General features: G+C 43.7%; 1 protein-coding gene across 1 annotated transcript; it reads right to left on the bottom strand.

The window, feature by feature from the left end:
- Positions 1 to 2,324: 2,324 nt before the first annotated feature.
- On the bottom strand, positions 2,325 to 14,582 carry LOC308325638 (schwannomin-interacting protein 1-like). The gene is made up of 7 exons (XM_080778200.1): positions 14,470 to 14,582; positions 8,260 to 8,369; positions 6,543 to 6,663; positions 5,742 to 5,948; positions 4,823 to 4,946; positions 4,196 to 4,289; positions 2,325 to 3,613 (listed from the first exon to the last, which is right to left on the bottom strand). Exons 1-7 carry the CDS (start codon positions 14,569 to 14,571, stop codon positions 3,562 to 3,564), a joined length of 810 nt encoding a protein of 269 aa, XP_080634326.1. The 5' UTR covers positions 14,572 to 14,582; the 3' UTR covers positions 2,325 to 3,561.
- Between the last annotated feature and the right edge of the window lie 1,221 nt (positions 14,583 to 15,803).

Raw genomic sequence — 15,803 nt, 5'->3', positions numbered from 1 at the left:
GATGCAACCAAGACACATAATTGAGAACCCTCAACACATAGAACACATACAGAAACATGAAAACCTTAACATGGCTGCAGTAACATGCAGCCTGGTGATAATAACTACTACTAGCCATGGTTTAGCCATGGTTCACATGACGCTCGTGACAGTCATGTTTCAGGGTAGCCTAAAATGTAGCCTCTCTATCGATTCTAACATTTTCAATCTATATCAGAATCGATAAATACATCTACGAGAGTCTAAAATTTAGGCTAGTTTCAGGGCTAGTCTAAGCACTGGTTGCTTTACCATCAATGAACACAATGAACACAAACACACATCCAAAAAAATAACTACTTACTGACAGTTTAGTTCCGCAATCCTTCAAGTGGGCTTTAAAGGCGAATTCTGCCTCCCCGACTGAAGTTGCTCCACATTCACTCCCGGTGCTCCCTGAACCCAAACCCAGATGCAGATGCCTGCCATCCACATGAACTCCTGTGTGGAACAGGTCGGCTTGAACCACGACCTCCAGGGAGTCCTTATGGCACTTGATCACGACCACAGCTCTTGGCCTGGGTGGGGGTGTGATGGTAGTGGGAGTCTGCTGCTGCTGTTTTGTCGGGATGATGTCAGGTTCGACTTTATGGAAATAAAATCTGTTGTCGGGAGAATTTTCTGCGGCTTGGGGCCGGCCACGACGGATCACGCCGAAATGGCATTTAGTGACTGTGGTACTTGATATTATTATTAGGACAATGATCCAACACCAACACGGTAAATGTAGCTGTACTACCTCCATAGCCTGCATGAGCTCGCAAATCACAGTTGTAGAAGAGATGTAAATGAATTGAACTCCTCAAATCCAATTTACGCAAGCTACTGAAATACCAAGCTGTATCCAACGAGGCCTGATTAGTCGCCGCAGGTTTCCGTCTCATCATGTCCCCCATTACATGCTTGTGAATTAAACAGTGACCCATATAGGCTACTAAATAAGTCGTTTGTTGTAGGACTTGGTATGTATGAAATATTTTTGGTTTTTATGTATTTTATTAATATTTCGTTTATCTTGGCGTAATGGCATTTAAAGGCGATGTGGTGTATGTTGCGCTTCATTAAACATTGGCCTTTTGGATGTGAGCTCTGTATTTGTCAAATCCAATAGGTGGCAGTATAACTCCAAACTTTACCTTTGCCTATCTATCAGCAGCTTGTTCCAGCCCCATTTGTGAACTTGATTTTGAGGGACCATGGATGTCATGTGGTGTGTGCGGCCCACTGGCCCGCCCCACCACGATAAAAATATGAAGTAACTATCTATTACAATGCAACATACTGTAACTGGCTGGTCCTCCAGTCCAGACCAAGACTGTCAAATATCATTTACTATTAATTTAGTTTTAGGTTTTAGGCTGGGGGAGAAAAAAAACCCCACACAATAATAACGATAAAGCTACTACTGGTAGAATAAATACAAATAGCCTAGTACAGTTTATAAATAGGCTAAACACCATTATCCATATCTTATTATCTAACATTTCAGCAATTCAGCTGGATATAGCAGTGGGTCTTGATTGTAGATCTTACCATGGTATTTAATAGTGGTGAAAATAAAATGTATTTTATGTAATTCTACACTTAATACACTTAAAAACAAACAAACACAGTCATCAACAACAATTTGACTAATACATCCATAACATCCATAAATTAACAAAACAATAAATGAATGCATGAATAAACACACACACACACACACACACACACACACTCAAATTCACTTCTCTTTTGAAAACGTAGACATATCGTGTATTTTAATTGCTGTAGTAGGCTATTCAACCCATGGACATGACAGGTCACAGGGACTCAGGTGGCTACTTAGTAATTAAAATGATTGGCTTAGGAATGCGACAAAAACAAAAATATCTCATGGGGTGTGTAATTGATAAAAAATGAGTAATTGTTTGGGTGAGGCTACTTTTTACTCTTTAAGTACGGTAAACATGCCCCTAAAAGTACACCACTCAAGTAAATGTATGGCAGATTAAGCTCACATAGGCCTACATCACGCATCCGTCACAAATAAGGGGGCACTTCCAGACTTCATTTTCTAGTCACCTCAAGCACTTTCACATAATTCACAACCCGTGAATTATAGGCATCGTGATTTATTAATTGAATTAAAATAGCCAAAGAGTATTGAATGGCAGACTCAAAACAAACAATAGATAGTGATCACACTTAAAACGTTTATTATTTGATATTTCTTCACAAAACATTATAGAGTACTTTACAATAGAAAAAGAAAAACAATTTAAACTTATAGACAGTGTCAAAAATGATCATTCTTTACAAAGCTGAAAATGAGTGCAAGAACAGAGAAACACAGCCAGACAACAAGGCATGTTTTTCATCCATATAAGAAAGCTTTTTCCATAAACTTCATAAATCCCTTGAGCCTTACTTTGAATTCTGTTGAAATGGTTTTCACTTTTTGAGAATTTTGTTCGTATCAGTATCAAGTGTAAGACAGGCCAACACACTGCAGATTTTCATTTAGGGGGTGTTATTGCAGATCAGTGCAAGACCTGCCCTGCACCGATATTTATAATGCCTCCCATTATTATATATTATTTATCCATCACAGAGAATAAGATCAGTATAGACATCCTATAAAAATATAAAGAAAGCTCAAAATGATATCCGGGTCGTAGAGCTCTGACATTAAAGCATTGTGGAAACTGTGCAACAAAAGCAGATAACATTTACATCCATTTGAGTGTCTAGAATGTTCCAGGCGGGACCTATACGCGTTGCAGCCGAGGCAATGTTAAGCTGTGTGCTGCTCATTCTGAACAGATATGTTTGCTATAGTGTATTGGTAACAGCTTAAATAGTAGGTGTATAATAAACCCAGTGCCCTCAGTAAGCCCAAGACGCTGAACAAGGAAAAGACAAACACAGCAAAGCTCCTCCTGTGACTACGATATACAATATCATAAAAATCCATGGATTCATCAGTGGTATATCATCAACTCAGATGAGGGGCCCTCTCCATCAACCATCATCACCTTTTGGCATGTGAACAAAAGCAGTGCAGTTGTTCCTTTCCAAACCAGCATAGTAAAGTCAAAAACACGATCAGGTAAATCAGAGGTAGGGAGAGAGTACCCCGACCCTTTAAGCAAAGAGTCCTAATTCTGACCTACAATGGTAGCATTCACATTTGCACTATAGTGCATTCGCTATACCGTCTGGACGGTGACGAATGCCTGCAGGAACTGAGGCTACGATCAAAGTAATCACATAACCTGTGAATGTCCTGTTTAATGTGTCACCTGACAACATTGGGCGTGCGTGTGTCTTTTGTGTGTTAGAAGCATGTTATATTAAGCCTAAGTTTATATACTTCAAAACCACATATTGTCTGCAAGCTAAACAGTCATAAAGACAAAGTATAAATTAGCCATTACTCTCTGGACGATGAACACAGATGTCTGTTAGACAGCGGTGACGAAAGGATGGCCACAGCAGACAAGACGAAGAAACGAGCAGAAAGACGGACGGACGGGGGGGTTATTTTGAGACGGCTTTCTCTGCCAGGTGCCTTTGTTGACTGTGAGCATGCCTGTCAGGACAAAAAAAGAAGAAGAAACGACAAAGAGAAAAAGAATTACGTTATTCAAAACGCAAGACAATATAAAGACCTCGGATACATTGAAATGCAGTCATATACCAACTTGATCTGGCTTTCTATGTATAGGGGCAAGGCTTGAACAAGCAGAACAGTGTTTACCGGTATTTCATACAGAGAAAAATATAGGAAGGAAGGAAAGAAAGAAAGAAAGAAAGAAAGAAAGAAAGACCTTTAAAAGCACCTTTATTAAAACTCTGCAGTACATAAAAAATGTCACTTCACAGTTGCAGTTAGCTCATATGAAAAGACTAGAGATAAAGATAACACCTCTTTTTCAAAAAGAAAGGCACAATTTCCCGTCCTGCATCACACACACACAGCACGTCTCTCTGAGCCCAGAAAAGGCTAAAAGCCTCTAAATTGTCCACTAGTTTGTGGTGGGCAAACTCCACCCTAAGGCGTGCTGCCACCAGTCCTTCGAGCACTTGTATTCTTCTTTCTTGTACAAAGAAAGAAAGAAAGAAAGAAAGAAAGAATGAAATATTTTGTATTGTGTGTGTGAGAGAGACTCACCTGGTGAGATCCTCTATGTCCACCAGCATGGCATCTTGCTCCACATGCAGTTCATCCCTCAACAGTAACAGCTGCACAAGCTCCTCATTCAGACCTGCAACGGAATGTAAAACATGTGAAATAGGGCATTATTAGCTATAACTCAAAGTTCTTGTTATCAAAAGGTCTGGAGTCTGGAAGAAAACAAGGGGGATGTGGCACTTTGCAGACATTAAAGCATAAGGTATGTCATACTTGACCAGACAAACTCAACATTGGTTCAAATGTGTCTGGAAATATTGTTCCAGAATTTACAGGGAAACAATGCAGCATAATAAACAGGGCATGCTGGACCAACTGTTTTAACAGCATACAATAAATGCTGGATATACAAAATTGCTGGTTTTGTGAATATCTCCTTATGTGCAAAGCTACAAGAGAAATCTGGGAATCTTTTTGAAATGTGGTCACCATACACAGAATGCGTCTAATGACTGGGCCTTGTTTTTAGCCTAAATATTATAATGACCATGTGGATGATGGCGATACAGTATATCTCACTGTGCATTTGGCCGGTATTTGTGAGAGGCACGTGGAAAATAGGAGAGCAGGCGTGCGTGTTTTGCAGATTGTGTGTGTGTCACTCACTCTGTATCTGTGAGTGCATGTCATTGGTGATGACCTGGAGCTGACCAAGGCTCATGTCCCTCATGTCTCCTCTCCTCAGACTCCTCCTCATCAAGCCCTCGCTGATGTGCGGTAGGTGGGGCAACTACACACACACACACACACACACACACACACACACACACACACACACACACACACACACACACACACACACACGATTGATTGAATACTTCATTAAAGGGACACTTCACCCTTTTTGCAAAAAAATATATGTTAATGACGTTTAGGAGCTTTAGAACACTTTCCTGGGGGTCTTTATGTGTGTAATATGTGGTTTTAGATATTTTAGATTGTAGCAGTGAGCCTGTTGTCTCTGATGTCATGGACACTGGGCTCACTTCCTTCCTGGACTACATGTTGTCTCAGTAAGACAGCTCTCCCCCCTATCAACAAGGAGGAGCAGTGCACCAAAGAATTATGGGAATTGTAGTCCAGGAAGGTAGTGAGACCAGTGTCCATGACAGCAGAGACAACAGGCTCACTGCTACAATCTAAAATATCTAAAACCACATATTACACACATAAATACCCCCAGGAAAGTGTTCTAAAGCTTCTAAACGTCATTAACATATATCTTTTTGCAAAAAGGGTGAAGTGTCCCTTTAACGCAAAACATATACAGTAGGTATACAGTTGTGCAAGAATGCTAAAAGATATAATGGATATAATTCTGGGATATAATGGAGACAAGTATAGAAGTCAGCATGTGTTGCTGGTGTTATTGCGCCGACAATAATTCCTGGATTTATTTAATTTTGAATTTAAACAATGACATGTACAGTATTCATGGTCCACTGTTTTCATAACACCCCACAACACGCACGCACGCACGCACGCACGCACACACGCACGCATCCAACTCAAGTCAGTGACTAACCAAGTCAGCCACAGGGGAGCGTCTGTGCTGCTGGATTTGCCTCTCCACCTCGACCTGCATGCGCGCCATGGGTCGCGCCAGGGCCAGCGCCACGCGGGCCTCCTCCTGGAGCCTCCTCTGGACCCTCCAGAACCCCCCGCAGTCGTCCAGCGGGTCCGAGTCTTCCTCCGCCGTGTCTCGGTCCGATAAGGACGAACTTTGCTTACTCTGTTGAGGGAGAAGATGTAATGGCGTCACAGTACACCCCGGGTATACAGGCCTATATATGATGACCAAAATATGGCCCGGTGAACATAGTCAATTATTATTTATATCAAGCCCAAATGGATGCATGATAAATTCACAGGATTGCGTTTTTGTTAGATTTTTGTTTTGTTTTACAAACAAAAATTATCACACCTGTGTGAACTGAGTGTTGCAACTCCCCTCTCTCTCCTCCCCCCCCCTCCTCTCTCTCTCTCTCTCTCTCTCTCTCTCTCTCATTAGCAGGCAACAGTACAGCACTATCTTTCTCTCTGTTTCTGGCAAACAGCACCCCTACTGGTAGTCATACTCGTGCTCATTAACGTCACATACATAGGCGGACGACACATAGGCGGACACGGACATTGCTGTTCCTTGGAGTGGTTGCACCACTCAAAAAAGTGCATGCAGTGATATGTGTCAGTCTCTTCTTTCATTGCTTCTTATGCAAAGCCATCAGAGCTTTGCACAGAATCACTCGCGCATAAGAATACACATAACATAAATGTATGGACAGCCAATCGGCCATGATATGACTCCAGGCGTGAGTTAGTATACCATGGGGGACAGAGGCGTGTCCAGGCTGGTCTCCGTCCTGCTGTCCTCAGCATCGCTGTCTTTGTCACTGCTACTGTCGTTCACAAAACACACCTGCAGGTTGACCCCTGCACTCTGCAGCCTGCAGGGTGGAGGAGGGGAGGGAGGGAGAGCAGAGAGGGAAAAGGTGAGAAACAAGTGACAGAAGGAATAGATCAGTGGTTACAAAACTTTTTTCATGTAAAGGACGCCCAAATTGACACGATAAAGCCTCAGACTCAGGGAATATATTGGGCCACTTCTGCTCTCACACAGGGTTGAACCATTATCTGACCAGCACTTCCTCATCCAAGAGGACAGAGGGGTGGTAAACGCCCCCTCATGATGCCTCATCTCTCATGAAAAAACAAAGCATGATGGAGCTATACGTTTATAGGTCAGTTTCGTCACAAAAAGAGAGCACTATTATTGTTGATTTGGTAGCTTTGGCTAACCAGTAACCACCTGTCATGTTGTCATCCCTGTGTGTGTGCGTGCGTGCGTGCGTACTGTGCCCAGCACGGCCCACTGTTTCCTGCTACTGTCTGTAATAATTTACTTACTGTTTAGTCCAGTCATCACTCAGCTCCTATGATTGAATAAAACCCTGTAGCATTCCAGGAAATCTTTCATTTTCCTCCTGTACTCACTCACTCGCTCCATGGCTCTTTTCTACTGCGCTCTGTGTGAAGCCTCTTTGGTTGTTTTGGATTTATGCATCCCTTCCAAGGACGTCTTCAAAAGTGAAGTGTTTTAAGTCTATACTTTGTACTTCGCTGAAACCAACATTACTTAACCTTTATTCTTCCTTTCAGACTGACAAAACCAATTCAATCATTTTGTCAGCTTCTTTATCTCCTGGCAATCTCACGCTCAACATCAATCCTCTGATTAAAAAAATGCTTCCTGCAATATCAGGCCACAGCAAAGATAGCTTACATATTGTTTTTAAAAGAGAGCGGGAGGGAGAGATACACATTGAGAGAGAGAACTCACTGCAACAGGACAAACTATACTGTATAATATACACCAGTAAGATGCTCGAGGGCGAGGGCGCGTGCACGCATCCGCCTGGGTGACGGCAGACTGCTGGGCTGGCGCTTTGGCATGGGGGGGGTCAGATCAACATAATCTATGGAATGAATTCTGCACTGGCCATATATGGAGTGTGTCTTGAGTGTACAGGGTTTGATGAGGTCAGATCAACATATGGAATGTCAGAACAGAACAGGTCAGCTCCATATATGGAGATCTAAGCAGTGGCAGCAGTGGCAGTGACTTGAGTGTACAGGGTTTGATGAGGTCTGGCCATATATGGAGCGTGTCTTGAGTGTGCAGGGTTTGATGAGGTCTGGCCATATATGGAGCGTGTCTTGAGTGTACAGTACAGGGTACAGAACTGGTCAACTCCATATATGGAGATCTATAAGGGTGGCAGTGGGGGCAGTATCCCCGCTTCCACCCTGGATAGCCAACCCTGGATGTATGGTTATCCAGGGTTTGATGAGGTCAGTGTCCTGATCTTCATATATGGAGACGGCCATATGTATGGAGACGTGATGTCACGAGGCGTGATGTCATGAGGCGTGATGTCACAAGGCGTGATGGACTGATATAGGACTGACATAGGAGGGTAATATATTTGCCACACACACACACACACACACACACACACACACACACACACACACACACCCACCGGGAGGACGGGCCATTCTGGCTGCAGCTGGTATAGATGACTGGCTCGTCGTCATAGAAACTGCCGAAGGCCAGTTTCTGCCTGATGGACTCCCTCTCATTCCTCTGGGCCTGTTGAAAAGGAGGAGGGAATATAGTACAGTGTGTCAACATCAATACAACATTCACCATTTTTTTTAAATTGTCCTCTTCACTCATTCTTCTATAATATGCCTTTTTACACACAAAGACAATCATAGTGTTGGACTTTCAACTCATATCCTGAATCCACTGGTTCATGATGCGGTGCTGCCATTATAGGCCAAAATAATGTTCCACAAGATATCAAATACTCTCTGAGCTGATTTTTCGGTGACCTCGTGTCATGGCCGTTCCTCTGTATAGCGCCACCCTCAGTCAGGACACATTTGTTGTTGCAATTGGCCGTCTCCCCAGAGGAAGAATTATTTGGATGTTGGTCACTCCATTACCTGTTCCTGTCACGGTCTCAGACTTTGCTCATCTAGATGTTGTTTTTCTATATGTTATGTTCCACTTTGATTGATGTTCTGTTTATCTAGCTGTTGCATGTGTTCTTGTTCTAGTTGTTTTGGTTCTATGTTCATGTCTTCCCCAGGTGTTTCTCATGTGTAATCAGCCCTCCTGTGTATATTAGTCTTGTTCCCCAGTCAGTCCTTGTCGGTTCATTGTTTAGTGTCACTCTGCATTTGTGATTTCTGTCCTGTTCACCTGTTAAATAAAATACCCAACCATGGGTTTTGATCACTACTCCTGCCTGGCTGTCCTGCATTTGGGTCCTCAGTGATGGTCTTAACATGTCCTGTTCCGGGTCAGTATCCCATATAGCTTCATTTGATTTCCGCAAGCAGCAGATTTGAACCGGAAACACATGAATTATGAAGGTGTCATGTCGGGAAAACCTGGCTTTAAAATTGGCCTAAAGCACACGATAATTGATGGGATGGTCACCAATAATGGTCTTCCCATCACTCACTATACGCTTCTGACAGTTCACGACTCCACGGTCAATAGACTATGACAGATGTGTTAATTAAAAAAAAAAGTCATGTCATCTATAGCGATGGTTTTAGTGACCCGATGTGTCACGCTTGTTTGCTTGAATATCCATTATTTTTGGTGGGTGGCACTATCATGCGGTGAAGAATACATCTTAGACTTTCTCTTTCATCTTGTCTTTTGGTGTTCAACACTCCATCCATTGTTCTTAACCCATTCTGAACGGGAACCCATTTTGGCGTTAGCATTATGTTATGCTTTAGCTATTGAAAAATAGCATATCTACAAGCTCATATAGCGCGCCACCGAGTAGTGGCGCGCTACGAGCTTGTGTAGGTCTGCTATTTTTTTAAACTGTCAGGATTTAGAAGACATGTTTAGAATCTGATCTCAGGTCAAAATGCGTTAAAGAACCACCATTCTTCTGTGCGTTAGAATCTGATCTCAGGTCAGAATATGGAGGATTATAGAGGTACGGGAAACAAAAGGTCTGATAGAAGGAAGACATACGAGACATGAGCGACATTGAACTTGGACTCACAACAAGGAGCATGTGGTCTACATGTGTGCACTGGCTGGGCCACTATAGGCCCCCCCAAAGAAGAAAGAGTTTTAGACCCAAACGAGTCATTCGCATTATGAATTCAATGTCGCCCACTCCAGAGGAAAAGTGAATGGCATAGCATGCTGCTACCTCAGCCTGATATGATTTCCTATTCTGGAACCTCACTGGGGGAAGATGTATTTATATATTCCATGACTGTACCAATTGCCCACATCCCCAAGGCAGCCTACTCACTAACTGCCAGTGCCAAGCACGCAGGCAGGCACGCACATACACACGCACGCACATATCTCTCTCACACACACACACACACACACACCTATAACATATACAGTAATAACAGCACATATATATACAGTATAAGTACACCCTTGACTTGAGCCAACTCAAGTGCAAGTCATTTCCATTCCATTATATCGATCAAATGAGCAGTTAGACTTTAGCCACGCAAGGTGCACACACACACACACACACACACACACACACACACACACACACACACACACACACACACACACACACACACACACACACACACACACACACACACACACACACACACACACCTATTTCAGACTGTGACGCATTATTCGACGAGGCCGTGATACAAGTGTATATAAATCACTGTTGGCCACTTCCATTTTCGGACCAATACGCTCTGCCTTCTGTTCCTTCACAATGGTCAGTCAGGTGTCCTACTGACCTCCCCCCCCCCCCCCCCCCGACACACACACACACACACACACAGACAGACACACGCTCCCAGTCATTTACTCTTCATCAGAATCAAAATGTATGAGACTATACAGCTCATTCACCACACATCCGTTATACGAGCCAATTCCAACTGTATACATGCCCATAATTCTATACAGAATGGAAATGTACACGATGTAGGCTATACTGTATGAGAAACTATATAGTATGCCAGGTATACAACAGATCCCCATACTGTATACGGACACACCCTCAATCATATAGCCCCTCTCACACACACACACACACACACACACACACACACACACATGGGTGATTCACAGCAGCACACCTATATGGTGTTGAAACTATCGGGTATTTTAATACACGGAATACACTGCAAAATAGCATGCACGCGCACACACACACACAGACACACACACAGAGACACACAGGACACACAAGACACACACCATTTGCGCATGAATCAATCCACACACCTGGTAAAAGCGTTTCTCCTGGTGCACCATTCTTCAGCGCATTATAACAGGCAGCTTGCCCTGCCCTTCTTTACACTGCAGTGAAGCCAAACCCAGGAGACGCTCTCATATACCGCAGCTACGCGCAGGAGGGAGGGAGGGATGGAGGGAGGGAGGAGAGAACACGGAAGGGGAGGAGAGAAAACAGATGGATATGGATGGTGGGACCGAGGGAGGGAGGATGTGGGGATGCTGGGAGCAGAGGGAAGGAGGCGGGGTTCTTTTACTGCCCCGCCGCTGCTGCTTTCAAGGCCCGCTTATCTGTTCGCCATCTTTTGTCTCTATACCTTTTACCTCTCTCTCTCTCCTTAAATGGGAGGGGGGGGGGAAAGGTCAAATGAGTGGCAGAGATAAATCAAAGTAAGAGGAAGCAGAGAGCATATACTGTATATGCTCTGCTTCTTACTCACAGAGCATGCATATGCTCTGTGCCAAAAAACAACAGATCTATATACTACAAGCTCACAATGCATCGCGGGTATGACGCGTTGCAAGCGTGTAGACCTGCTATTCTCCGTGTGTGCATTAATACTGTTGTACGATGACAGAATATAAATAAGGCTTATAATAGAAACAAAAGCATATATCTTTCGAGGAGTGATGGTGTGGACTGTGTGATGCTGGCCATGGCGTGCGTGCGTGCGTGCGACTGCGTGCGTGCGTGCGTGCCTGCGGTCGTGCGTGCCTGCGTGCGAGGGAGGCGGGGCTGGCTATAAGCTAATCATGCTGTGACGAATGAAGGCTGTGCCAACAGAACAGAAAACACTTAACGGAGAGAGCTTCGGCTTCTTATCAGAACAGCTTATGATCTGCATAATACTGAAGTGTTCATTGAACAGTCCGCTGCATAGTAACAGATTTCAACATGGCATTTGAACAATATGGCATTACACCGTGCGTCCCTGGGCTGGCACCAGGGACACGCACACATAGACATCAAAGAGGGGCTTGAAGCCCCTTACCCTTTTTACCCGTCTGTATAAAACAACGGCATGCCCTTTCCAGACCAAGAATGCAGCATTTGCTATGGTGAAAGAAATGCAAATGCCATTCAGGAGAATTGCCTTTTCTCCTGAACTTGAACGCAGTATTTTGCGTTGAACTAATTTTGTGAGCTTGAGAGCTTGCAGATCTGCTATTTTTATGGGATTTCAGCCCCTGCCCCTCTAAGCACATCCCTGGCTGGCACCTTTTCTTTTTTTGCACACATATTTTATTAGGTACTGTAAATGGTAAATGGTGCATTTATATAGCACCTTTATCCAAGGCGCTTTACATAGATTGTGCATTATACATTCACCCATTCACACACACACACACACACACACACACACACACACACACACACACACACACACACACACACACACACACACACACTCATACACCGATGGCGGGGGAAACCATGCAAGGCACTACCCAGCACATCAGGAGCAATTAGGGGTTCAGAGTCTTGCTCAAGGACACTTCGACACTAACTCTGGGGGAGCCCGGGTTTGAACTGGGAACCTTGCGGTTACCATCCGGCCACTCTACCCCTGAACCACCGCCGCCTGGGTAATTAAGCAACACTATATCAATACCAATATTTAGAACCACTAACTGACTTAAAGTTAACCGAACACATTTGTTTTATATCTAAAAACCCGTATTTCACACATAAAAACCCCTTGTATCCTGAACATCATTAAAATATTATAGTGTGAAGTGGTCCTTTAAGTGTTTGTTCAGTAACAGGGGTCTCCTCATCTCCCCAGCTCTTTAATTAATAAACAGACTTGTCTTTTTCAGGTGGGTTGCCAAATTGCAACCAATCAGGAGAGAGAGAATACCCATTTATCAGCTTCAATTTTAGTTCCAATTTTACCAGCTTATTTCTTTATTTCATTACTTCCAAGATCTTGCAATCATCCTGTATAAGTTCTCTCTCCTAATAAGATGAAATTGGTATCCCAACCTGAACATTTCACTTTAACCCTGTATTAAACTCTATTGTACAATGGTGGCATACGGAAATTGTTAAAATGGCCGATTGGCAAGCTCACAATGCGTTGCATCACGATCGGTTCGTAGATCCACTATATATAAATGATATAGTTTCGAAATAAACGTATACAGTTATATAGTTCGAATAAAGGTTTGAAATAATCATGATTGGCCGGTATAGTGCTGTCGCCTCACAGCTAGAAGGTCCTGGGTTCGATTCCCGTTGGGGACGCTGTATGCGGGCACTGGGGGGCGTGTTCCCTCCTCTGAGTCATCAGCGCCCATACCTGAGGCGTGGTTGGCGAAAAGGGCCTTCCTGTGTGGAGTTTGCATGTTCTCCCCGTGTCCCCCTATAGGGTAGGTACCCTCACAAAAAAACAAGCAGTAATCCTGGTCTCTAAGCATGATGGAGGGGAAAGGAACTGGTCGGAATAACATGTTCCTTCCACGCGCTACGTCTGACCCGGAAAACTCTCCCCTGTCAGGAGAAAAGCAGCAGCTTGGACTCCTCATGCATAGAAGGAAGCATGAGGTCACTGCCCCCCCCCCCCCCCCCCCCCCCCAGGTTGGCAGAGGAAGTGTAGCGCCCAGGATCACATTAGATAAAAAAAAATTGGTTGCAAAATTGTGGGATAAAAAAATAAAAAATAAGGACTATACAAGCTCTCTCTCGCTCCATATCACAGGTTACAGTGCGATGAGCCGGAACAGCACAAATGCTTGGAGGCTCGATCTTGCTCACACATGCATGCACTGAAAAGAACACACACACACACAGTCACACACACACACACACACACACACACACTCATCCTTATTCCTTCATTTATATTTCAAGTTTGTTCTCAGAGGCCTGAAGGCACATACAGTATGACACCGTTGCACTCCTAAATTATTATAGTTACTTTTTTATTAGGTTTTTTTTATCTATTTTTTTTTTATATTATGTTAATTGTTGTCAGTTGTAACCTTTTGTAGTCTACGTAGGGTTCTTTCAAAAAACGAGATATTGTGTCTCAATGATTTTTTACCTGTATGAAAAATAAATAAAGCTGTATCATCAGTCTCACCCTGTCATGCTATTGTATAATTATACCAATCACAATATGCAATATGGCAATAGGCCTATAGTTTTCCTCGAAGTGGGATAAGATGATCATCATTTTCCATAGCATGATGGAAATAAGCCTGTTTAAGGAACATCTGGATTGGATTGTCATATTACATTTTGTGTTCATTTGATCTGTGATATATAGCACCATGACTCGGTGGAGTCGGTACTGTATAGGACCTAAGTGGAGGATACTGAATTTAAACCCCATTTAAACTCATAGTTGTTCCCTGATGGCGTGCAACGAAAATATAGCAAGCAGATCATGGGACAGAGACAGAGAGAGAGAATACTCACGGAGATGCTGGACAGTCTGGGTCGACTCCCGCTATCATAATCATCAGTCTCCAGCGCAAATATGTCCTGGAATTCCTCAGCCCAGCTACGGCTATTCACCATGCTGCTGCCTCTTCCTCTTCTCCCGTGACGTACAGCACAGCTGTCATCATGTCCACAGTCCAGCCACCATTGTCCTGCTGTGTGCCTTCTCATGAATACGGCTCCCTCCTCCTCCTCCTCCTCCTCCTCCTCATTCATGGCATGTCCACATCACAGTCCTCCATTGTGGCCAACAGTGGGAGGAGCAGTTATCAGGATGGAAGGCGGGGCCAGAATCTGACTGATGACCATCTCTGCCTGGTCACTTAGCAGTATCAGGCACTTCCATTGTGTCATCTCCCCCCCCCCCCCCCCCCCCTTCCGTGGTCACCGAGATAAAACAGAAGGTAATGACTACAAATACTGTTGTGATCATTATTGCTTTATAGACTGAACATACTAATGAATTATCAGCCGTGAAATTGAAAACATATGACTCACGTTCATTGTAGAGACATGTTCAGCTAAAGGACACAGATGTGAATGGCAAAGCAGCATCGAAGCAAAACAACCCGGGAAAAGGACAGATGCAGTGAGGAGATGGGTCTCTGGCAGCACAGAGCATCTTAAGCTGGTACATGAGAGTCCTACAGCATCCACAGAAGAGAAATCGTAGAATTTACAAACACGGATTATTGCATAGGCTACAGTACTTTGTCATCACATGCGCCTGTTCTCACGCATTCTCTGCGTATTGCGTTAGTGCTAGGGAATTCCCTGAGGTAACAGTAGGCTATACAGTGTGAAAATATCATAATGGACAGAATGGGGTGAAGGGGGATGGGTGTCCTTCTGCAGGAGTTGTACATTATCTTGGGAGACAACAGCTTGACACATAGAGCACAATATGACTGCTTTCTCAGTAGATTGTAGATGTAGACCTGGAATATCGTTGCATACATAGCAGTATTATAGCAATATACATTTTTATTTGAAGAAAGCCTCCATATGATTGACAGTGAGCAAGGTCCATGGTGATGTTGCCGAGCAGCCACAAACTGCAGGCAATGAAGGGAGTACCTGAATAGCTTCCGTTAGGCATACTGCCTTTCTGGCTGAACAGGGCATTTCTTCTCAATGGACAGTAGCTTGGGTGTTTCCATCTAACAAATACATGTAGCTATCCAACTGGTGAGCTAACCAAGCCCTTTACAACCCTTAAACATGGTTAAAGAATGTCACTATATGAGAGGCCCAATTTCTGATTTTGTGAACTCGACATCCAAAACGTCCTGCTGCACTCATCCATAAGG

The sequence above is a fragment of the Protomyctophum bolini genome (genome assembly GCF_963924005.1).
Source record: "Protomyctophum bolini genome assembly, chromosome: 12".
Classification (NCBI taxonomy): Eukaryota; Metazoa; Chordata; class Actinopteri; order Myctophiformes; family Myctophidae; genus Protomyctophum; species Protomyctophum bolini.
The sequence above is the reverse complement of the archived record's forward strand: the minus strand, read 5'-3'. Positions and strand labels throughout refer to the sequence as shown.

What these genes read in the sequence shown, in the direction of transcription:
- LOC308325638 (XM_080778200.1), bottom strand. Translation starts at nt 14,571, where the DNA reads ATGGTGAATAGCCGTAGCTGGGCTGAGGAATTCCAGGACATATTTGCG. An exon ending in GCTCCCCTGTGGCTGACTTG is followed by an intron (nt 4,947 to 5,741) that starts GTTAGTCACTGA and finishes GTGTGTGTGTAG; the next exon opens with TTGCCCCACCTACCGCACAT. An exon ending in GACATAGAGGATCTCACCAG is followed by an intron (nt 3,614 to 4,195) that starts GTGAGTCTCTCT and finishes TTGTCCTGACAG; the next exon opens with GCATGCTCACAGTCAACAAA.